At 48.4% G+C, this 26,170-nt stretch overlaps 1 protein-coding gene across 1 annotated transcript in view; it reads left to right on the plus strand.

The window, feature by feature from the left end:
• Positions 1-6,273: 6,273 nt before the first annotated feature.
• MEX3A (mex-3 RNA binding family member A) overlaps positions 6,274-26,170 on the plus strand; it is a gene marked incomplete at both ends in the record, with an annotated part of 41,164 nt that continues 21,267 nt past the window's right edge. The window contains one exon of the mRNA XM_082242720.1: positions 6,274-6,616. Within this exon, the coding sequence (XP_082098846.1) occupies positions 6,274-6,616 (343 nt within the window). The remainder of the gene's footprint in view (positions 6,617-26,170) is intronic.

Genomic DNA, 26,170 nt, shown 5'->3' on the forward strand with positions numbered 1-26,170 from the left:
CCCCATAGAACTACACCCAGCAGACAGAGCCCCTCCCCTTTATAGTACTACAGCTCCCAGCAGACAGAGCCCCTCCCCCTTATAGTACTACAACTCCCAGCAGGAAGTGCCCCTCCCCCTATAGCACTACACCCAGCAGACAGTGCCCCTCCCCTTATGGTACTACTACTCCCAGCAGACAGAGCCCCTCCCCCTTATAGTACAACTCCCAGAAGATAGTGTGCCCTCTCCCTTATAGCACTACAACTTCCAGCAGAGCCCCTCCTCCTTATAGTACTACAACACCCAGCAGACAGAGCCCCTCTTCCTTATAGTACTACAACTCCCAGCAGACAATGCCCCTCCCCCTTATAGTACTACTACTCCCAGCAGACAGAGCCCCTCCCCTTTATAGTACTACAACTCCCAACAGACAGAGCCCCTCCCCCTTATAGTACTACAACTTCCAGCAGAGCCCCTCCTCCTTATAGTACTACAACACCCAGCAGACAGAGCCCCTCTTCCTTATAGTACTACAACTCCCAGCAGACAGAGACCCCCCCCCATAGAACTACACCCAGCAGACAGAGCCCCTCCCCTTTATAGTACTACAGCTCCCAGCAGACAGAGCCCCTCCCCCTTATAGTACTACAACTCCCAGCAGGAAGTGCCCCTCCCCCTATAGCACTACACCCAGCAGACAGTGCCCCTCCCATTATGGTACTACTACTCCCAGCAGACAGAGCCCCTCCCCCTTATAGTACTACAACTCCCAGAAGATAGTGTGCCCTCTCCCTTATAGCACTACAACTTCCAGCAGAGCCCCTCCTCCTTATAGTACTACAACACCCAGCAGACAGAGCCCCTCTTCCTTATAGTACTACAACTCCCAGCAGACAATGCCCCTCCCCCTTATAGTACTACTACTCCCAGCAGACAGAGCCCCTCCCCTTTATAGTACTACAACTCCCAACAGACAGAGACCCTCCCCCTTATAGTACTACAACTTCCAGCAGAGCCCCTCCTCCTTATAGTACTACAACACCCAGCAGACAGAGCCCCTCTTCCTTATAGTACTACAACTCCCAGCAGACAATGCCCCTCCCCCTTATAGTACTACAACTCCCAGCAGACAATGCCCCTCCCCCTTATAGTACTACAACTCCCAACAGACAGAGCCCCTCCCCCTTATAGTACTACAACTCCCAGCAGACAGTGTGCCCTCCCCCTTACAGCACTACAACTTCCAGCAGAGCCCCTCCTCCTTATAGTACTATAAACCCCTGCAGACAGAGACCCTCCCCCTTATAGTACTACAACACCCAGCAGACAATCCCCCTCCCCCTTAGAGCAATACAACTCCAAGTAGACAGAGCCCCTCCCCTTTATAGTACTACAACTCCCAGCAGACAGAGACCCTCACCCTTATCATAGTACAACACCCAGCTGTCTGGGATAGCTCTTTTCTCAATCATGTAGAACTACAACTTCCAGTAGACAGACCCCTCCCCCTTATAGCAATAGCACTACAACACCCAGCAGGCACACCCCTCCCCCTTATAGCACTACAACACCCAGCAGGTACACCCTCCCTCTTATAGCACTACAACACCCAGCAGGCACACCCCTCCCCCTTATAGCACTACAACACCCAGCAGGCAGACTCCTCCCCCTTATAGTACTACAACACCCAGCAGGCACACCCTCCCCCTTATAGCACTAAAACACCCAGCAGGCACATCCCTCCGCTTTATAGCACTACAACACCCAGCAGGCAGACTCCTCCCCCTTATAGCACTACAACACCCAGCAGGTACACCCTCCCTCTTATAGCACTACAACACCCAGCAGGCACACCCCTTCCCCTTATAGCACTACAACACCCAGCAGGCAGACTCCTCCCCCTTATAGCACTACAACACCCAGCAGGCACACCCCTCCCCCTTATAGCACTACAACACCCAGCAAGCACACCTCTCCCACTTACAGCACTACAACACCCAGCAAGCACACCCCTCCCCCCTTATAGCACTACAACACCCAGCAGGCACACCCCTCCCCCTTATAGCACTACAACACCCAGCAGGCACACCCCTCCCCCTTATAGAACTACAACACCCAGCAGGCACACCCCTCCCCCTTATAGCACTACAACACCCAGCAGACACACCCCTCCCCCTTATAGCACTACAACACCCAGCAAGCACACCCCTCCCCCTTATAGCACTACAACACCCAGCAGGCACACCCCTCCCCCTTATAGCACTACAACACCCAGCAAGCACACCCCTCCCCCTTATAGCACTACAACACCCAGCAGGCACACCCCTCCCCCTTATAGCACTACAACACCCAGAAGGCACACCCCTCCCCCTTGTAGAACTACAACACCCAGCAGACACACCCCTCCCCCTTATAGAACTACAACACCCAGCAGGTACACCCCTCCCCCTTATAGCACTACAACGCCCAGCAGACACACCCCTCCCCCTTATAGCACTACAACACCCAGCAGGCACACCCCTCCCCCTTATAGAACTACAACACCCAGCAGGTACACCCCTCCCCCTTATAGCACTACAACACTCAGCAGGCAGACCCCTCCCCCTTATAGCACTACAACACCCAGCAGGTACACCCCTCCCCCTTATAGCACTACAACACCCAGCAGGTACACCCCTCCCCCTTATAGCACTACAACACCCAGCAGGCACACCCCTCCCCCTTATAGCACTACAACACCCAGCAAGCACACCCCTCCCCCTTATAGCACTACAACACCCAGCAGGCTCACCCCTCCCCCTTATAGCACTACAACACCCAGCAAGCACACCCCTCCCCCTTATAGCACTACAACACCCAGCAGGCACACCCCTCCCCCTTATAGCACTACAACACCCAGCAGGCACACCCCTCCCCCTTATAGAACTACAACACCCAGCAGGTACACCCCTCCCCCTTATAGCACTACAACACCCAGCAGGCACACCCCTCCCCCTTATAGAACTACAACACCCAGCAGGCACACCCCTCCCCCTTATAGCACTACAACACCCAGCAGGTACACCCCTCCCCCTTATAGCACTACAACACCCAGCAGACACACCCCTCCCCCTTATAGCACTACAACACCCAGCAGGCACACCCTCCCCTTATAGCACTACAACACCCAGCAGGCACACCCCTCCCCCTTATAGCACTACAACTCCCAGCAGACACACCCCTCCCCCTTATAGCACTACAACACCCAGCAGGTACACCCCTCCCCCTTATAGCACTACAACACCCAGCAGGCACACCCCTCCCCCTTATAGAACTACAACACCCAGCAGGCACACCCCTCCCCCTTATAGCACTACAACACCCAGCAGGCAGACTCCTCCCCCTTATAGCACTACAACACCCAGCAGGTACACCCCTCCCCCTTATAGCACTACAACTCCCAGCAGACACACCCCTCCCCCTTATAGAACTACAACACCCAGCAGACACACCCCTCCCCCTTATAGCACTACAACACCCAGCAGGCACACCCCTCCCCCTTATAGCACTACAACACCCAGCAGGCACACCCCTCCCCCTTATAGAACTACAACACCCAGCAGGCACACCCCTCCCCCTTATAGCACTACAACACCCAGCAGGCACACCCCTCCCCCTTATAGCACTACAACACCCAGCAAGCACACCCCTCCCCCTTATAGCACTACAACACCCAGCAGGCACACCCCTCCCCCTTATAGCACTACAACACCCAGCAGACACACCCCTCCCCCTTATAGCACTACAACACCCAGCAGGTACACCCCTCCCCCTTATAGAACTACAACACCCAGCAGGCACACCCCTCCCCCTTATAGCACTACAACACCCAGCAGGCACACCCCTCCCCCTTATAGAACTACAACACCCAGCAGACACACCCCTCCCCCTTATAGCACTACAACACCCAGCAGACACACCCCTCCCCCTTATAGCACTACAACACCCAGCAGGCACACCCCTCCCCCTTATAGCACTACAACACCCAGCAGACACACCCCTCCCCCTTATAGCACTACAACACCCAGCAGGTACACCCCTCCCCCTTATAGAACTACAACACCCAGCAGACACACCCCTCCCCCTTATAGCACTACAACACCCAGCAGACACACCCCTCCCCCTTATAGCACTACAACACCCAGCAGGCACACCCCTCCCCCTTATAGCACTACAACACCCAGCAGACACACCCCTCCCCCTTATAGCACTACAACACCCAGCAGGCACACCCCTCCCCCTTATAGAACTACAACACCCAGCAGACACACCCCTCCCCCTTATAGCACTACAACACCCAGCAGACACACCCCTCCCCCTTATAGCACTACAACACCCAGCAGGCACACCCCTCCCCCTTATAGCACTACAACACCCAGCAGGCACACCCCTCCCCCTTATAGAACTACAACACCCAGCAGACACACCCCTCCCCCTTATAGCACTACAACACCCAGCAGACACACCCCTCCCCCTTATAGCACTACAACACCCAGCAGGCACACCCCTCCCCCTTATAGCACTACAACACCCAGCAGACACACCCCTCCCCCTTATAAAACTACAACACCCAGCAGGCACACCCCTCCCCCTTATAGCACTACAACACCCAGCAGGCACACCCCTCCCCCTTATAGCACTACAACACCCAGCAGGCACACCCCTCCCCCTTATAGCACTACAACACCCAGCAGGCACACCCCTCCCCCTTATAGCACTACAACACCCAGCAGACACACCCCTCCCCCCTTATAGCACTACAACTCCCAGCAGGCACACCCCTCCCCCCTTCTAGCACTACAACACCCAGCAGACACACCCCTCCCCCTTATAGCACTACAACACCCAGCAGGCACACCCCTCCCCCTTATAGCACTACAACACCCAGCAGACACACCCCTCCCCCCTTATAGCACTACAACTCCCAGCAGGCACACCCCTCCCCCCTTCTAGCACTACAACACCCAGCAGACACACCCCTCCCCCTTATAGCACTACAACACCCAGCAGGCACACCCCTCCCCCCTTCTAGCACTACAACACCCAGCAGGCACACCCCTCCCCCTTATAGCACTACAACACCCAGCAGACACACCCCTCCCCCCTTATAGCACTACAACTCCCAGCAGGCACACCCCTCCCCCTTATAGCACTACAACACCCAGCAGACACACCCCTCCCCCTTATAGAACTACAACACCCAGCAGGCACACCCCTCCCCCTTATAGCACTACAACACCCAGCAGGCACACCCCTCCCCCTTATAGAACTACAACACCCAGCAAGCACACCCCTCCCCCTTATAGCACTACAACACCCAGCAGACACACCCCTCCCCCTTATAGCACTACAACACCCAGCAGGTACACCCCTCCCCCTTATAGAACTACAACACCCAGCAGACACACCCCTCCCCCTTATAGCACTACAACACCCAGCAGGCACACCCCTCCCCCTTATAGAACTACAACACCCAGCAGGCACACCCCTCCCCCTTATAGAACTACAACACCCAGCAGGCACACCCCTCTCCCTTATAGCACTACAACACCCAGCAGGCACACCCCTCCCCCTTATAGAACTACAACACCCAGCAGACACACCCCTCCCCCTTATAGCACTACAACACCCAGCAGACACACCCCTCCCCCTTATAGCACTACAACACCCAGCAAGCACACCCCTCCCCCCTTATAGCACTACAACACCCAGCAGACACACCCCTCCCCCTTATAAAACTACAACACCCAGCAGGCACACCCCTCCCCCTTATAGCACTACAACACCCAGCAGGCACACCCCTCCCCCTTATAGCACTACAACACCCAGCAGACACACCCCTCCCCCTTATAGCACTACAACACCCAGCAAGCAGGCAGGCGGGCGATCGGCTCCTCCCCCGGTAGGCAGACAAAAGGCGTGGGGTGTTCGTAGCTCCGCCCATTGTGTCTCTGTTCCCTTCTTGGCTCCTCCTCCAGTAAGCAGACAATAGGCGTGGCGTTAGCGAAGCTCCGCCCCCTGCTTGTTTCTCTCCCCGTGTCCCCTCCTGTAGTGGGCGGGGGCGTTCTTGTGTGCCCCGCCCCCGTGCGTCTCTCCCTCCGGCCCGTAGGCGTTCCCTCCCCCGTGTCCCCTCCCCCGGTAGGCGTAGTGTTCCCCCCCCTATGTCCCCGCCCCCCGTGTGTCTCTCCCCGTGGCTCCTCTGCCTCTCTCTCTCTCTCTCTTGCCCCTCTTTGTTCCCAGCCTTTGTCAGCCATGCCTAGTCTGGTGGTGCCAGGGCTGATGATGGAGAGGAATGGGGCCCTGGCAGAGCTCACCAAGGAGCGGGTCCTGGAGGACGAGAGAGCCCTGCAGATCGCCCTGGACCAGCTGTGCCTGCTGGGGCTGGGGGAGAGCGAGGAGGACAGCGCCAACAACAATGCCAGCAGCAGCGGAGGAGGGAGCAGCAGCAGCAGCCCTGGCACCCGGGAGAAGGGGGAGAGCAGCAAGCTGTGTGCCCTGTATAAGGAGGCCGAGCTCCGGCTAAAGAGTTCCAATACTACCGAGTGTGTGCCGGTGCCCAGCTCCGAACACGTGGCTGAGATTGTGGGCAGACAAGGTAAGGGAGTACCCCCCCCCCCTTTGTCTCCATACACCCCCCCCCCCTAAACAATGGGGTACCCCCCCACCCACCAAAACAATGGGGTACCCCCCCACCACCACTGCCGCCCCCTTTTCTTTGTTTGGGCACCGCGGCGGGACGTTGTCATTACACACCCCCCTCGCCCACCGCCAGCGCCGCATGTGCCTTTGTTTGGGCTAACGCTCCGCCGACTCGTTTCGTCCATGTGGGGACGCTTTATCCCGGACGCCGTCCCTTTGTTGTCTCTCCGTTCCCGATCTTCTATTGTCTGCCTTTTCGCTCGCCACTTCCTGAGCTGGAAAGTTTATGTGAGGATAGCGTGCTGCAGTCTGGCGTCTATAGCGTGCCGTCTATAGTCTGTGCCCACTGACGGGGGATGGGGGGGGGGGGGAGTTTACATCGCCGTGTCCCCTATAGGGGGGGACCTTTGTCCTATAGGAGGGGAACCTTCGTTGTATAGTAGGGAACGTTTGCCCCCATGGGATGGGACGGAGGGTGAATGGTCCCCTATAGAAAGGCACAGCGTGGGAACCATCATCCTATAGAAGGGTAAGGTTCGTTGTATAGTGGGGAACGTTTGCCCCGTTGGGACGGAGGAGTCCCCTATAGAAAGGCACAGCGTGCCCCTATAGGAGGGGAACCATCATCCTATAGAAGGGTAAGGTTCGTTGTATAGTGGGGAACATTTGCCCCGTTGGGACGGAGGAGTCCCCTATAGAAAGGGACAGCGTGCCCCTATAGGAGGGTTAACCGTCATCCTATAGAAGGGTAAGGTTCGTTGTATAGTGGGGAACGTTTGCCCCCATGGGATGGGACGGAGGGTGAATGGTCCCCTATAGAAAGGCACAGCGTGCCCCTATAAGAGGGGAACCGTCATCCTATAGAAGGGTAAGGTTCGTTGTATAGTGGGGAACGTTTGCCCCCATGGGATGGGACGGAGGAGTCCCCTATAGAAAGGCACAGCGTGCCCCTATAGGAGGGGAACCATCATCCTATAGAAGGGTAAGGTTCGTTGTAAAGTGGGGAACGTTTGCCCCGTTGGGACGGAGGAGTCCCCTATAGAAAGGGACAGCGTGCCCCTATAGGAGGGGAACCTTCGTCCTATAGGAGGGGACCGTCGTCGTATAGAAAGGTAAGGTTCGTTATATAGTGGGGAACGTTTGCCCCGTTGGGACGGAGGAGTCCCCTATAGAAAGGGACAGCGTGCCCCTATAGGAGGGGAACCTTCATCCTATAGAAAGGAACCATTGTCCTATAGAAGGGTAAGGTTCGTTGTATAGTAGGGAGCGTTTGCCCCCCCCCCCCCCGGAGGGTGGAAGGTCCCCTATAGAAAGGGACAGTGTGCCCCTATAGAAGGGGAACCTTTGTCCTATGGAAGGGAACATCCGTTCTATAGTAGGAAACACTTGCCCCCATGGGATGGAGGGTGGAAGGTCCCCTATAGAAAGGGACAGCATGCCCCTATAGAAAAGGAACTGTCATCCTATAGAAGGGAACCTTCGTCCTATAGAAGGGTAAGGTTCATTGTATAGTAGGGAACGTTTGCCCCCATTGGATAGGACGGAGGGTGGAAGGTCCCCTATAGAAAGGGACAGCGAGCCCCTATGGGAGAGGAACTGTCGTCCTATAGAAGGGTAAGGTTCGTTGTATAGTGGGGAACGTTTGCCCCCTTGGGACGGAGGAGTCCCCTATAGAAATGGACAGCATTCCCCTATAGTGGGGGAACCTTCATCCTATAGAAGGGAACCTTCATTGTATAGTAGGGAACGTTTGCCCCCATGGGATGGGACGGAGGGAGAAAAGGTCCCCTATAGAAAGGGACAGCGTGCCCCTATAGGAGGGGAACCGTCGTCCTATAGACGGGAACGTTCGTTGTATAGTAGGGAGCGTTTGCCCCCCATGGGATGGGATGGAGGGTGAAAGATCCCCTATAGAAAGTGACAGCATGCCCCTATAGGAGAGGAACTGTCATCCTATAGAAGGGTACGTTCGTTGTATAGTAGTGAACATTTGTCCCAATGGAAGGGGACAGAGGGTGGATGGTCCCCTATAGAAAGGGAGAGCATGCCCCTATAGGAGAGGAACTGTCATCCTATAGAAGGGTAAGTTCGTTGTATAGTAGGGAGCGTTTGCCCCAATGGGATGGGACGAAGGGTGGAAGGTCCACTATAGAAAGGGACAGCATGCCCCTATAGGAGAGGAACTGTCATCCTATAGAAGGGTACGTATTATAGTAGGGAGCGTTTGCCCCTATAGGATGGGACAAAGGGTGAAAGGTCCCCTATAGAAAGGGACATCAGGCCCCTATAGGGGAGGAACCTTCGTCCTATAGGAGGAGCACTCGTTATGTAGTAGGGAACGTTTGCCCCAATGGGATGGGACAGAGGGTGAAAGGTCCCCTATAGAAAGGGACAGCGTGCCCCTATAGGAAAGGAACCATCGTCCTATAGAAGGGAACATTAGTTGTTTAGTAGGGAGCATTCGTCCTATAGTAGAAAACATTTGCCGGAGCGGGGAAGGTCCCCTATAGAAAGGGACGGCGTGCCCCTATAGGGGAGGAACCTTCGTCTTATAGTAGGAGCGCTCGTTATATAGTAGGGAACGTTTGCCCCCATGGGACGGAGGGAGGGTGGATGGTCCCCTATAGAAAGGGACAGCATTCCCCTATAGGGGAGGAACCTTCAATCTATAGTAGGGAGCATTCATTGTATAGTAGGGAACATTTTCCCCAATGGGAAAGGATGGAGGGTGGAAGGTCCCCTATAGAAAGTGACAGTGTGCCCCTATAGGAGGAGAACCTTCATCCTATAGAAGAGAAACATTTCTCCTATAGAAGGGAGCGTTCGTTATATTGTAGGGACCGTTTGCCCCCATGGGAGGGGATGGAGAGTGGAAGGTCCCCTATAGAATGGGACTGTGTTCCCCCTATAGTAGGGAACATTTGCCCCAATGGGAGGGGACAGATGGTGGAAGTTCCCCTATAGAAAGTGACCGTATGCCCCTAGAGAGGGAAACATTTGCCCCATGGGAGGGGAACAGATGGTGGAAGTTCCCCTTATAGAAAGGGACAGTTTCCTCTATACAGGAACATTTGCCCCCATGGGAGGGGACAGATGGCGGAAAGTCCCCTATAGAAAGGGACAGTGTGCCCCTAGAGAGAGGGAATCATTTGCCCCCATGGGAAAGGACAGATGGTGGAAGGTCCCCTATAGAAGGGACAGTGTGCCCCTAGAAAGAGGGAAACATTTGCCCAATAGAAGTGACAACTTCTATATGGGAACATTTGCCTCACAGAAACAACAGTTTTCCCCTTTGAGGGGGGTGGGAACGTATGTCCCGTAGAAAGGAACTGTGTGCCCTATAGAAGAGAGTTTGGGACCTTACAGGCATAACATTTGCCCTACAATGGGGACTGTTTGCCCCTATGGAAGGGGCAAACATTTTGCCCTATGGAAGGGGCAGCTGAATTTTCTTATAAAAATGTCAACTTGCCCCTATAAACGGGGCATTTGCCCTATAGAAGTGTCAACTTCCCCCTATATAGACCTATAGGGGAACATTTACCCTTTAGAAGTGTCATCTTGCCCCTATAGGGGGGACATTAGCCCTATAGAAGGGCTAGCTTGCCCCTAAAGTGGGGAACATTTGCCCTATAGAAGTGTCTACTTGCCCCTATAAAGGGGGGGGGGGCATTTGCCCTATAGAAGTGTCAACTTGCCCCTATAGGGGGAGACATTTGCGCCTGTAGAAGGGACAGCTTGCCCCTATAGGGGGAGACATTTACCCTATAGAAGTGTCAACTTGCCCCTATAGGGGGAGACATTTGTGCCTGTAGAAGGGACAGCTTGCCCCTATAGGAGGAGACATTTACCCTATGGAAGTGTCAACTTGCCCCTATAGGAGGAGACATTTGCACCTGTAGAAGGGACAGCTTGCCCCTATAGGGGGAGACATTTACCCCATAGAAGTGTCAACTTGCCCCTATAGCGGGAGACATTTGCACCCGTAGAAGGGACAGCTGGTCCCTATAGGGGGGTTACATTTGCCCTATAGAAGTGTCAACTTGCCCCTATATGGGGAGACATTCTCACCTGTAGAAGGGACAGCTTGCCCCTGGGGGGGGGGGCATTTACCCTATAGAATTGTCAACTTGCATCTATAGGGGGCATTTACCCTATATAATTGACAACTTGCCCCTATAGCGGGTAGCATCTGCCCTATAGAAGTGTCAACTTGCCCCTATAGCGGGGAAAATTTGCACCTGTAGAAGGGACAGCTTGCCCCTATAGGGGGAAACATTTCTCCTATGGAAGGGACAGCTTGCCCCTATAGGGGGGGACTTTTGCCCCATAGAAGAGTCAACTTTCCCCCATAGGGGGGGAACATTTGCACCTGTAGAAGGGACAGCTTGCCCCTATAGGGAGGAACTTTTTTTGTCCTATAGAAGTGTCAACTTGTCCCCATAGGGGGGAACATTTGTCCTATTGAAAGGCTCAGTTTACTCCTAAAGAAAGGACAGTTATCCTTTAGAAGGAACTGTTTTGCCCACCTAAACCCCCCTCCTCCTGCCCTGGGGGGATCACACGCGTGCACACGGAGGCAAGCCTCTGTCCTTTAGGCTGGGGGGGGGGGGGGTCCTCAACGTTCCAGGAAGACAGAATTTTGTCCCGGGGCAACTTCCTCCTCGCGTTAAGTTTCTACGTAAAGTTGTGTGTTTGCTTTGTGTGCCCGCTAACCCCCGACCGTACGCCAGGCAGCCTTTGTTCTCGTTTAGGGGGAGGACCAGCTAGGGTTAAATTGAAGAGATACCACACCCACCTTTTTCTGGCTCACCAGCGGTCCCTAAGATGTGTTTGGGGATGCGCCGTGGTCCCTCTCCCTTGCCACCCTCTGTCTTTGCCCACTAACTCTTGCAGTGCCTGGTTCAGGAGACAGTTGTGGCCCAACTTCTTTGTTGACTTGGCTGCACGTTTTTTATTGTGGTTGGGGGGGGGGGGGGTGGTGAATGCATGCACTGAGCTCACTAAAGTCCATCAACGCTACCTAAATCCAATATAAAGTTGTTTTAAAAGTACGGCGAGTGCCGAAAAAGAAGCGGTCTCTCGACCCCAGAGCTAGCAATCTATTCCATGTCACAGAGAGGCACAGGCAGCCGTGTGAATGCAATGAAAAAAAATCAAAGGTGTAGGTGCGTGCAAATCTCGCGCGGGCAGTTATTTTTTGTGGTGTGAGGTGGGCGTAAGATGCGGCAACGTGCTTCCGAAATAAGTTTTTTGGTGGGTGTGTGCCGCGTGTTGCTGTGTTTGGTGCCGGAGACGACGCTTGCGCGAGCCGGACCCCGTTCGCGGCGTGACGATCTAGTTTAAAATAGGAAGCGGTTGCTGTTAACTTTTTTTTGGGGGGGTGTGGCAATAGGAAATTTGGGTATCTGTGGGGGTGCGAAGGGATCAGCTTTCCCCCCCAACAAGTTGACCCGTGATAAAGTGAGGTGCGGAGTCACCTCTGCCCTTTGCGGATATCTCTAGCCTAGCGCGTTCCCTGCTCGCTTGGGGCTGCAGTGATGTTCTCCGGACCCCATTTTGCGCACACGCCCCCCTCCTCCTCCCCCCCCCCCCCCTCCTCTTTCCAAAACCTGCCGTGTGTAGAATGAATGATGTGACATCACTGTTGCTTTGCGCATTGTTCTCCAATCTGCCCCGACTGGCGCAAACCAAAAAAAAATCGGAAAGTTGGCTGGCGTGCCAAGCTGGCACAAGCTGAAGCCAGCGACGTTTTGGACTTTTGCCCCCCTCTACATTGCCCATTTGGCCTCCAGGACAGGAACCCCCATAAACGGGACGCCCAAAAAAAAAAACCCCGGACCCCCCTCTGGGATTGGTCTCCCCTCTGGTATTGGTCGCATCTCGCCCTCCTCCAGTTGGGGGAGAAAGAGTAGGTGTAAACTTGAAATATTGCCCGCAATAGCTGTCAACTTAGGTCTTTGTTCGGCGGCGCACGTGCCGCGTTCATTGTAAATAGTCCCGATTTGTTTATCCAAGTAAATCCGGACGACAACAACAGATTTGCGTGGCTCGGCTGATTTAACCTCCTCCACCCAAAAAAACCCCCCCGAGTCGACCCCCCGCGAGAAAAAAGGCTGGCTTGCCGTTTTTCCGAGAGATTGCGAGAGGGGAGTGAAGGGCTTTACCAAAACACGAAAAAGGGCTACCTAGCATGTGCTTCAGACAGACAACTGGCAACAAAGCCTTTCCTCCCAGACAGCCTCGTCGAAAAAGCCCCGGAGCACCCCCCCTTTTTTCGTTTCTCCCCTGGCTTTGACCGTTGGGTTCCCCCTTTTTTCACGTCTTGAGGGATACAATGTTTGGATCTCCGAGACGTTGAGGTTCTTTCGAAAAAAAAAACGTGCCTCTCGTGAAATTATGTAACTGCAGACAGTCAGTAGACAGTGTCGGGCCGGGGGCTGGTGGTAGACGTTGTTGTGCTTTTTTTGTTGTTTTATCTTTTGGTTGTTGCTTTTGTTGTGTTTGTGGCAGTCGTAAATCTCGGGCACCACCTGTGTAAGAATTTGTGTTTTTTTTGTTGTGTGTCGGAGACTCTGCAGCGTGCCGTTGGTGCAGGAAGTGAGCTTGTTGCAGGCTCTTTGTCTGAAGCTCTAGACTTTTTCTCTCTCTCTCTCCTGCACATGTGCTTCCCCGAGCTGCACAATTTTTTTTGTCCCATCTTTTGTCTGAAACAACAAGAAAAAAAAAAAAAAAAAACACTGCCTGTCGGTGAGCCCTTCCAGCCCATGTCGTCATGGGGGTCTCGCTCCAAGAATCAGCTAACGCTTCCTTCGTTTTAAATAATTCATAGCCAAATCTTTTAGATGTTTAACTCCAGCGTTTGGAGATTGAGGTCTTCAAGACGTCTCACAATGGGCTTGATTTTGGTTTTTGTTGTTGTTACAATGTTTTACATTACTGGGCAGCCAAACAAAGGAACTGGGGTGATATTTCACGTTTTTGGTCGGAACAAAGTGGCCGAAAAGGGTAGCAAACTTGCCTAACTACCTGCTGGCCCTCAAGATGTTCATTAATCTATGGTGGACCCCTCTTAGAAAAATCTGTGTTTTTGTTCGGAATTTGGCAAATTAAACTTTGAGATCACCGACCCTGTGGTTTTTTTTTTTTTCATTGACCCTTTACTGGTTTTGATTTTGTTTTTTTGTTCCAGAGGAAATTTTTGTGTTTCAGACAAAAGAAAAAAAAAATTTGCACCAGTTATTGCTTTTGTGTCTGAGTGCGAGGGAATGCGTGCGAAATGCGCAGGTTTGTAGCGGAAAAACAGTTAGGGGGGTGTGGTCCTTATTTTACAGTCGCGATCAGAGCCATGCGTGTCTATGCTTTCTCAGAAGGCTAGGGAGACACTGCGGAGGGTTCGGAGATCGGCATTTTTTTTAAAGACGATTTCGAAAAGGTTGACGTTGCGACCTTCAACCCCCTCCGATGAATGATTGAAAAGTTATTTTTGGAAGAGCTGGTTTGCGATGTTGTATTTCGTAGATTTCTTTTTTGTTATTTGGGAGATGGCGGGAGAAGGTTCCATTTTTAAAGAGGAGGGGAGGAGTGGGTTAGGTGTCTTGTTTAAAAAATGGAAGGTTTGTTTTTTTTTTTTTTTTGGTTGCAGAAATACCTAGACATCGTTTCTGAATCACAACCTGTTATACAAGAGATCCATCTCAAGGTAGTGAGATCTCGTCTCATGGTCTTTGGATAGTGTAGACCAGACCAAAGAGCCTTTTTGCTCCCCTTCTGCCTTTTGTTTAAGTTTCGGGGGTATGTTTGAAGGCACAAAGGTCGTAAGTCAATAAAGTCTTAGATCACGTTGAAAGCATTCTCGAGGTACGATGGTACATGCCCCCTCTTTGGTCTGGTCTACGCTATCCAAAAGACCATAAGGTGAGATCTCACTACCTTGAGATGGATCTCTTAAATCTGAATCCCAACCTGTTATATAAGAGATCCATCTCAAGGTAGTGAGATCTCCTCTCGTGGTCTTTGGATAGTGTAGACCAGACCAAAGAACCTTTTTGCTCCCCTTCTGCCTTTTTGTTTAAGTTTCGGGGGCATGTCTGAAGGCACAAAGCTCGTGGTCAATAAAGTCTTAGATCACGTTGAAAGCATTCTCGAGGTACGATGGTACATGCCCCCTCTTTGGTCTGGTATACACTATCCAAAGACCATGAGATGAGATATCACTACCTTGAGATGGATCTCTTATATAACAGGTTGGGATTCAGATTTAAGAGATCGATCTCATCTCACGGTCTTTGGATAGTGTAGACCAGACCAAAGAGGGGGCATGTACCATCGTACCTCGAGAATGCTTTCAACGTGATCAGACTTTATTGACCATGAGCTTTGTGCCTTCAGACATGCCCCCGAAACTTAAACAAAAGGCAGAAGGGGAGCAAAAAGGCTCTTTGGTCTGGTCTACGCTATCCAAAGACCATGAGATGAGATCTCACTACCTTGAGATGGATCTCTTTATATAACAGGTTGGGATTCAGATTTAAGAGATCGATCTCAAGGTAGTGAGATCACATCTTGTGGTCTTTGGATATTGTAGACCAGACCAAGAAGGGGGCATGTACCATCGTACCTCGAGAAGGCTTTCAACGTGATCTAAGACTTTATTGACCACGACCTTTGTGCCTTCAAACATACCCCCGAAACTTGAGCAAAAAGGCTCTTTGGTCTGGTCTACGCCATCCAAAGACCATGAGATGAGATTTTTCTACCTTGAGATGGATCTCTTATAAAGCATGTTTTTACCAGATAAGGATTCTAAAGGGGGGGGGGGGGCTAGAAACCTAAATCTGATATTATTTTTTTTTTAATCTACCAGAGATTATGATTCTACCAGCGTTGGCGAGACACGTGGCTTGGCGCTGCGTCTGTAGATCTTCCATGACTCTGCAGCCCCCCTCTTTTATAAACCTAGATACAGCCCTTTGTATCTGTCATCTGCCTGAGAGGCAGGTGATAGCCATTGGCTGCTCATATGGGGTGGTGGCATGGAGGGGCGTGGCGGCTGTTGGCAGCGGCACCCTCACGCGGTCCTCCGAGCAAGCGCAGTGTTGGTAAACACACGGCACATTTTTGGCATGGTGAAGGATGTTGACGGGAAGAAAAAAAAAAACACGACTTCCATTATTTCACTCTTCCCACTTGCGCCAAACGCTTTTTCGTGAATGCTTTTTTTTTGGTGACTTCCAGAACTCTTAAAACTCTAACTTAAATTCTACACCATTCTTGGTGAAATGAGGTTTTTAAAAAAATGATTGTCTATGGTTCACACAATATTTCAGTTTTTAGGTCTTATTTTGGGTTTATATTAAACTCCTTTTTTTTTTTTTTTTTTTTTCTGTATTCCTATGGCGATTAGAAAGTTTTTGTTCAAAGATGATCAAGAAGAGACTGGTATAGAGCTTCAGTATGAGTTAACCGTCAAGAACCAGAGACAAGCTGACCAATGGGGTTAGGGCCTGCATAATTTGCTTTGTTCAGGTTGTCCGTCATGCTTTTTGTGTGCGTGCGTGTGTGTGTAGGCTGGGCTCGGAGAAGGGGATTGGAGTGCTGCTCAAGATCCTGCTTCGTATTGTTCTTTTGTAGGCTACCGTACGGTAACGAAGGGGTTAAAGCTCGCTCGGCTTTAGCGCCGGTCAAGCAGTTCTCCGTTTTTTGGCAGGCGTTTCGAATTTTTATGGACTGTATTAATGATCTTTATGAGCAGTGTATTTTTTTATTTTTTTTTTTGGTTTCTTAAAGACTTTTCATGCCTTTTGTCAAGGTAGGCCAGTGGTGCTGGCTTTGTGTGTTCAAACTATGGACATCTGGTTGATGCAACCCCATCTTGCTGCCATACGAGAAGTGTGAGCTTCTGGGTTATCTCTGTTACTCGGGATATAGTTACTTGGGATAGATCTAGGAACACAGCCGAGTAGCAGGGCCCACTTCATTGACAAGAGGTCCCTTGTTGACCCGTCTCATTGTGCGATGAGAAACTTCATTTTTTTTTTGTGTGTGTATCTCTGCGTCATGCTTGGTCGATTTATCCGATGAATAGGACATTTGAAGCGGTAGAGCAAGGGACAGTTGCCACGTATGCGTGATTGTAAGCGATCAGAAACCGACAGTGACCCTTGGGTCAAATTATGAGTAAGATTTGACATTAAAGAATATCGTGAAGGACTGGGGCTTTGGTTTCTTGTGATACCCAAAAGTCACTGAGATGGTCTGCTCGAGCCTTGAATGCCTGTAAACGTAAGATGAAATATGGTTTGATCTGGACCATATGTCCATACCTTACTAGGAACCTGTGCAGACCTCCCCAGACTTGGTGACCTTAAAAGATAAAGTATTGGTTAGATTTTGACCATATGTCATTAAGTACCTGTGCACACACCCCCAGACTTGGCCTTGGAAAATAAAGCAGTGTTTGAATGGGGGGCCTTAAAAAATAAAGCAGTGTTTGGATCAGGGCCATATGTCCATACGTTACTAGGAACCTGTGTACACGCCTCCAGACTTGGTTGTCTTAAGCCTAGTACACACGCAACGATTATAGTCCGTCTTTTGTCCAGAGTGGTGTTTTGTTGGTTGCAATGTGCCTAGACTGCATACGGATTTTCTCGCCCCGACAAAATTCTACTTCAGAAGTGATGTCGTGTGTTGGTTTGCTTTCTTTGTGTTCTTTCTTCTCTGAGCATGCCCAGACTTGCTCATCAGATTTTTCCCTGTCGAAATCTGTACTGACTGCACAAAAATCGGCCGTGTTTTGATGGCGGACAAAAATTTTATAGTCTGCACACCAGATTTTTTTCGGCCGAAAAATCGGAGTTGGTTGTTGGAAGCATCATACTAACAAGCCGAAAATCGGCAGATCGGTCGTCGGACGAAAATTCCCTGCCGATTTTCGACGCGTGTGTACGAGGCCTTAGATAATAAAGCAGTTTTTGGATCGGGACCATATGTCCATACGTTACTAGGAACCTATGCAGCCACTCCAGACTTGATGGCCTTAGATGATAAAGTAGTGGTTGGATTGGGACAATATATCTTTGTTTTTAAGGCCATCAAGTCTGGAGTGGCTGCACAGGTTCCTACTAACATAGTCCCGATCCAAACACTACATTTTTTTTCTAAGGCCACCAAGTCTAGGGGTGGCTGCACAGGTTCTTAAAAACAAAGATATATTGTCCCAATCCAACCACTACTTTATCATCTAAGGCCATCAAGTCTGGAGTGGCTGCATAGGTTCCTAGTAACGTATGGACATATGGTCCCGATAAGTACCTGTGCAGCCACCCCTAGACTTGGTGGCCTTAGAAAAAAAATGTAGTGTTTGGATCAGGACTATGTTAGTAGGAACCTGTGCAGACATCCCCAGACTTGATGGCCTTAGATGATACAGTAGTGGTTGGATTGGGACCATATATCTTTGTTTTTAAGTACCTGTGCAGCCACCCCTAGACTTGGTGGCCTTAGAAAAAAATGTAGTGTTTGGATCGGGACTAGGTTAGTAGGAACCTTTGCAGACATCCCCAGACTTGATGGCCTTAGATGATAAAGCAGTGGTTGGATTGGGACCATATAGCTTGGTTTTTAAGTACCTGTGCAGCCACCCTTAGACTTGGTGGCCTTAGTCCCGATCCAAACACTACATTTTTTTTTCTAAGGCCATCAAGTCTAGGGGTGGCTGCACAGGTACTTAAAAACAAAGATATATGGTCCCAATCCAACCACTACTGTATCATCTAAGGCCATCAAGTCTGGGGATGTCTGCACAGGTTCCTACTAACATAGTCCCGATCCAAACACTACATTTTTAGGAACCTGTGCAGCCACTCCAGACTTGATGGCCTTAGATGATAAAGTAGTGGTTTGATTGGGACCATATATCTTTGTTTTTAAGTACCTGTGCAGCCACCCCTAGACTTGGTGGCCTTAGGAAAAAATTTAGTGTTTGGATCGGGACTATGTTCGTAGGAACCTGTGCAGACATCCCCAGACTTGATGGCCTTAGATGATACAGTAGTGGTTGGATTGGGACCATATATCTGTGCAGACATCCCCAGACTGTGTGACCTTAGAAGATAAAGTAGTGGTTGGATAAGGACCATATGACCATATGTACATACATTACCGGGAACCTGTATAGACACCCTCAGACTTGGTGACCTTAGAACAGCACATGGTCCCGATCCAACCACTTCTTTATCTTCTAAGGCAGGGGTGTCCAAACTATGGTCCTCTAGCTGTTCAGGAACTACAATTCCCATCATGCCTTGTCATGTCTCTGAATGTCAGAGATTTACAATGCCTCATGGGAATTGTAGTTCCTGAGCAGCTTGAGGACCATAGTTTGGACACCCCTGCCTTCGAAGATGAAGTGGTTGGATCGGGACCATGTGCCCATACGTTACTAGGGGGATGTTCAGACATCTCCAGACTTGGGGACCTTTAAATGATAAAGTATTGGTTTGATCAGGACCATATGTTTATATGTTTTGAAGTACCTGTGCAGACCTCACCCGGTTTGAGACTTGGTGACCTTAGAACATAAAGTAGTGTTTGGATCGGGACAATCTGCCCATATGTTACTAGGAATCTGTACAGACGCCACCAGACTTGGTGACCTTAGAAGATAAAAGTAGTGTTTTGATCGGGGCCATATATCTATATGTTTTCAAGAGCCTGTGCAGGCACCCCAAGACTAGATCATTCTGGAGGAGGAACTGTATCACCTGGAAAGGATTTTTCTGGATTACAGCTTCTGTACCCCCAAGATAAGGCCGGCAATATCTTAAAAATGATTTGTCAGAACTTTTGACCGATGTCTTTTGCCCCCCTGGGAACTCTTAAAATTTTAAGTTTCTTTTTTGTTTTTGACGGAGTGGTGGAAGGGAAAAAGTTTTTATAGTTGTCACTGTTCTAGAAAATTTTCCATGTGGTAATTGTAGGGAAATTTCTACAATAAGGTACAGACCGAAAACAAAAAAGGTTGTAGCTTTTTCCCACTTCACCCAAAACTAAAATTTGTCTGGAAATCCATTTTAAAGGTGTTCAGTTCTTTTAATGCTGTAAAGCAGGGGGTCTCCAAACTACGGTCCTCCAGTTGTTGAGGAACTACAATTCCCATCATGCCTTGTCATGTCTTTGAATGTCAAGAGTTTTACAATGCCTCATGGGATGTGTAGTTCTGCAACAGCTGGGGGGCCGTAGTTTGGAGATCCCTGCTGTAAAGGATTGGCCTGCATGTAACGTGTTGACTTCAGTTCCCTTGCGGGTACCTCCTTAAGCACCCTGGAGGAACCTGTATTTTTAGTGGTAAATTTTGAGTTTTAGACCAAGTCAAGGGCTGGCCTGCCCCTTCGTGCCTCCCACAACTACCTGTTGGACATTGAGGTCTCTTGTGTGAAAGAATCAGTAAGGAGACTGAAAGGATGGTCTATCCTGTAACTTTTTTTTTAGCTGACGATGGGAATTCCTGGGGTGCTAGAGGACCGTTTTTGTTTCTGCAGGCACCCATGGGTTCCCGTATTGCCTTCATGCTGCTATACAGAAAAAAAAATTTGATTTAACCGAAAAGCAAAAATATTACAGCCTGTATGCTGGATCACCCTCTTGGCAAGCTGGGTACCAGGCAGGGGCTTGTCTACAGCCCAAGCTGTCCTTGGATTCGGCTAAAGCCTAGTACACACAACGATTATCGGCCGACCGATCGTCCGTCTTTTGTCCAGGGTGGTGTTTTGTTGGTTGGAATGTGCCTAGACTGCACACGAATTTTCTCGCCCGACAAAATTCTACTTCAGAAGTGATGTCATGTGTTGGTTTGCTTTCTTTGTGTTCTTTCTTCTCTGAGCATGCCCAGTCTTGCTCATTAGATTTTTTCCCTGTCGAAATCTGTACTGACTGCACGAAAATCGGTCGTGTTTTGACGGCGGACAAAAATTTTATAGCCTGCACACCAGATTTTTTTTCGGCCGAAAAGTCAGAGTCGGTTGTCGGAAGCATCATACTAACAAGCCGAAAATCAGCCGATCGGTCGTCGGACGAAAATTCCCTGCCGATTTTCGACGCGTGTGTACGAGGCTTTCAATTTCCCATTGGTACACCATATAATTCCTATATATGTAATTTATTTGTAAGACAAACATGAAGGCCCATCTAGGACTTCCTCCTTTGACACATTTCACCCAAAATTAGGCTTAATCGTAGAAACGTCTCTCTCCATTTTGGGTGAAATGCCCCCGAGGAGGAGGTCTCAGATGGGGGCTCTGATTTATTTGTCCGCCAGCTTCTTTCTCTTTTAACCCGTTTGGTCAAGAACAATTAGACTTGTTCTCAATTAGCTTGAGAAGGGAAGAAAAAAAATCAGGTCAACTTTCGCCAAGGATTAGGATGTGATGGCCTGAATTTAGCGGGGTGCTGGTGGAAGTTGCAAAGGGTTTGAGGAGAGGTCTGAACCTTTTCATCCGAAAATGATCCCTTTTATTACGGACAAACTTGACGTGTAATAGGACATATGTGATAGGATGTCGGCTTTCAACCAAGATTTGGAGGGTGGGAATGCGATACCCAGAATTCACTGGGGCTTTTTTTTTTTTGCTTCGTTCAGTCAATAAACCGCAAGCAGAATTGTTCTATCCTGACACAAAGCACCAGTAGTTCAGCAAAAAAGACCATTACAGGACCTGGAGGTTATCTTCTAGCAGAATTTGAAGGGTTTGTTCCCAATTAATGATACGAGACCTCCACAGTCTCCTATCCCATGGGATCATAGTGGTTTCTTATATAGTTTGTTTCTGCCCAGCTTGCAAGGTGGTGCTTTTCTAGTTTGAGTTATTTCCCAATTCATGATGTTTGAAATTGTCACAAATAAAAATTGGACTTCTTAGACCATCGTCTAACCATGATTTGAAGGTGGGGTGTGATGTTGTGCCCACAATTCACTGAGACTGGTAGTTTACAATGAACTGTTCAGAATTCTTTACATGAAAAATTTCTCTATTCCCTACGACTATTAATTAGTCCCAGTTAATGATATTCTAATTTCTTCCAAAGAAAAATTGGTCTTCTTCTCTTAGGCCAACACCTAACAATGATTGGGAGGGTGATGTGGTGCTTCACTGGGACCGAGTTTACAATGACCTGTTCAGAATTCTTTACAAGAGAAAATTCTTGATATTCCCTACGAAAAATAATTCCCAATTAATGATATTTGAATTTCTTCTTTGAAAAGAAGAAAAATTTGTTCTTCTCTTAGGCCATTATCTAACCAACCACGATTGGGCCCACGGTTCACTGAAACTGGGTTTACAGTGAACGATTCAGAACTCTCTATTCCCTACGAATTTTAAATCCCAATTCACAATATTCAAATTTTTCCCAAAGAAAAGTTGGTCTTCTCTTAGGTCAATGGATAACCGGGGTTGGGGGGTTTATGTAAACCCAGATGCAGTGAATTTGTGGGTACCACATCATCTAATCATAGTTAGACATTGGCCTAGGAGAAGACCAATTCAGATATCGTTAATTGGGAATTTAATATTTGTAGGGAATATCGAGAAATTTTTCTGGTAAAAAATTCTGAACAGGTCATTGTAAACCCACTCCCAGTGAATTGTGGGCACCACATCACCCCTTAACCGCCAATCATGGTTAGACGTTGACCTAAGATCAGACCAATTTTTCTTCAGAAGAAATTCAAATTTCATTATTTGGGAATTAATATTTGTAGGGAATATTGAGAAATATTAATTGTGTAAAGAATTCTGAATAGTTCATTGTAAACCCAGTCGCAGTGAATGGTGGGTACCAGATCGCCCCCCCAACCCCCAATCATAGTTAGATGTTGGCCTAAGAGAAGACCCATTTTTCTTTGGAAGAAATTCAAATATCATGAATTGGAATTATGATGCCTAGGGAATATTGAGACCTTTTTCTTGTAAATAATTCTGAACCCAGTCCACGTGAATTATTGGTACCACAGCAAACTGTTCAAAATTCTTTACAAGAAAAAATTCTCGATATTCCCTACGAAAATGTCTGAAAATTAATTACCAATTAATGATATTCGAATTTCTTCTGAAGAAGAAAAGGTCTTCTCTTAAGCCATCATCTAACCATGATTGAGGGTTGGGGGGGGGGGGTGATGTGCTACCCACAATTCACTGGGACTGAGTTTACAATGAACTCTTCAGAATTCTTTGCCAGAAAAATGTCTCTATTCCCTACAAATATTAAATCCCAATTAAGGATATTCAAATTTCTTCTAAAGAAAACTTAGTCTTCTTTTAGGCCAGGGGTCTCCTAACTGTGGCCCTCCAGTTGTTCAGGAACTAAATTTCCCATCATGCCTAGTCCTGTCAGAGTTTTACAATGCCTCATGGGGTGTGAAGTTACGCAACAGCTGGAGGGCCGTAGTTTTGGAGATCCCTATCTTAGGCAAACATTTAACCATGATTGGGGGTTGGGAGATGATGTGGTGCCCACAATTCACCAGGACTGGTTTTGCAGTGAAGTGTTAAAAATTCTTTAAAAGAAAAATGTCTCAATTCCCCCACGAATATTAATTCCCATTTAATGATCAAATTTCTTCAAAAGAAAATGTATTTTTCTCTTTGGTCAACGTCCAACCAAGGTTGGGGGGAGGGGGGGTGACGTAAACCCAGTTTCAGTGAATTGTGGGTACCACATCACACCCCAACCTTCAATCATAGTTAGATGTTGGCCTAAGTGAAGACCAATTTTTCTTTGGAAGAAATTCAAATCTCATTAATTGGGAATTAATATTCGTAGGGAATATCAAGACATTTTTCTTGTAAAGAATTCTGAACCGTTCTTTGTAAACCCAGTCCCGGTGAATTGTGGGCACCACGTAAACACCCAATCATGGTTAGACGTTGGCCTAAGAGAAGACCAATTTTTCTTTGGAAGAAATTCGAACATTGGTAATTAATATTCGTAGGGGATAACGAGAAATTAATCTTTTAAAGAACTCTGAACAGTTCTTTGTAAACCCAGTCCCCGAAAATTGTGGGCAACACATCAACCGCCAATCATGGTTGGACGTTGGCATAAAAGAAGACCAATTTTTCTTAGGAAGAAATTCGAACATTGGTAATGGGAAATTAATATTCGTAGGGGAAATCGAGAAATGTAATTGTTTAAACAGTTCTTTGTAAACCCAGTCCCAGTGAATTGTGGGCACCACATAAACACCCAATCATGGTTAGAAGTTGGCCTAAGAGAAGACCAATTTTTCTTTGGAAGAAATTCGAACATCATTAATTGGTAATTAATATTCGTGATGATGCGGTGCCCACAATTCACCGGACTGGTTTTTGCAGTGAACCATTCAAAATTCTCTACAAGAAAAATGTCTCCAAATTTCCCCACGAATATTAATTCCCATTTAATGATCACATTTCTTCAAAAGAAAATCTGTTTTTCTCTTTGGTCAACATCCATCCCGGGGGGGGGGGGGGGTGATGTAAACCCAGTCCCAGGGAATTGTGGGTGCCCCATCACACCCCAACCCCCAATCATAGTTAGATGTTGGCCTAAGAGAAGACCCATTTTTCTTTGGAAGAAATTAAAATCTCATTAATTGGGAATTAATATTCATAGGGAATATCGAGACCTTTTTCTTGTAAAGAATTCTGAACAGTTCTTTGTAAACCCAGTCCCAGTGAATTGTGGGCACCACATCAACCCCCAATCATGGTTAGACATTGGCCTAAGAGAAGACTAATTTTTCTTTGGAAGAAATTCGAACATCATTAATTGGTAATTAATATTCGTAGGGAACATTGAGAAGATATTCGTAGGGGAAATCAAGAAATGTAATTGTTTAAACAGTTCTTTGTAAACCCAGTCCCGGAATTGTGGGTATCACGTGAACCCCCCCCCCCCCCTTCCCCAACCTCCAATCCTAGTTAGATGGCCTAAGAGAAGACCAATTTTTCTCTGCAAGAACAAAAAAGATATCATTAATTGGGATTTGAATATTTGTAGGGAATGTCGAGAATTGGTCTTTGCTTAGGCCAACGTCTAAGCATGGTTGGGGGGTGAAATGGTACCCACAATTCACTAGGACTGGTTTTAAAACTAACTGTTCAAAATTCTTTACAAGAGAAAAATTTCTCGAAATTTCCCTCCGTTTTTAGACTTCTTTTGATCAACTGGCAGGAAAAAAAAAAAAAAAAAAAAAACGACCCTTGAACCAGGATTGGAAGTAACCTGATACTCCCAGATTATTATGGGCTCTCGTTTCCCAACTGAGAATTACCCAGGAGAGGATTTGCTATTCAGCTCAGTGATGGTGTTTACCAGGTTTAAGCTTCGTTTTTTTTTTAATGAAAGATTTGGTCCCGTTCTCCTACGTAGAACTAACCCCCGAAAATTATTATTTAAAAAAATGGAGGTGCTGAGGTTAGAAGGTCACACGTCTCTTGTCTCCCAAGGAAGGAGGACAAAGGTGAGACGATCTCTTTGTTGTGCGTTGGTTAACCCCACCCATTCTCCCCATCGCCCCAGCGCTATCCCATTCTCCTTACTCTTCTCTTGGCTGCCCGCCAGGCCTGTTTAAAGCCAATTTTAGCATTTAAAAGTGACTCAACACGAAGCATTTGCAACCCGCATTGGTTAGCGAAAGAGTGTCAAATCACTTGGCAGCTCCTTTTTGCCCTGCCAGAGGAAAGGAAGGGGGGGGGACAGAGAATTGCAAGTCGCCTATACTGTATTTAACGGGTTCAGCACCTTCGACACCAAAACGCCGGACCCATTAAAAGTTGGGGGTCCTCGCTCTGAGAAGTTGAAAGGAAGAGAGGCTTATTATGCAGCAGCAGAGTCCGTGTGACCTCTGGCAAGTCCATTGTGCCTCTGAGGCCTCCGGGGTCACGTGTTGGGTATAGCGTGATCCAGTGGTCATATGCTTTCCTCCACTATGCACTGCTGTGTCATACTACGCGGAGTCAGGATTTTTTTTAAATTTGGTGCGGTTTCTAAAAATAGGCAATTTTTACCAGATACTGGTCTATCGGATGCCTAAAAATGTCATGGAACCGTACATTCTGAATATTAGGCAAGTAGAGTTATGTGAAAAATAGGGAAAAGTTAATGCCTGAGTTGTAGGAAGTTCTCTTAAGTTTTTAGGATAGCACCTTTAGGCCTTCACTCCAGGCTTAATCAAAAAAATTGCTTTATAAGGTATTCTGTGTAGGAACAGAAAAGTGATGGCAGAAAAAGACAGAAGAGTCCATCCAGTCTGCCCATTATTATTATTATTATTTTTTTTTTTTAATTAATTCATTTATTTATTTTTGGGGGGGGGGGGGGGGGCGTTGCTTACGTGCCTAACCACTTGACCTCCAGGTCTTTTTCTGACATTTTTGTTTACATGTAAAAATCTGTATTTTATCGCTAGAAAATTACTTGGAACCCCCAAACATAAATAAAAAAGTGTGTATGTGTATATGTGTGT

Source organism: Pelophylax lessonae (assembly GCF_965119305.1).
Source record: "Pelophylax lessonae genome assembly, chromosome: 13".
NCBI classification, from domain to species: Eukaryota; Metazoa; Chordata; class Amphibia; order Anura; family Ranidae; genus Pelophylax; species Pelophylax lessonae.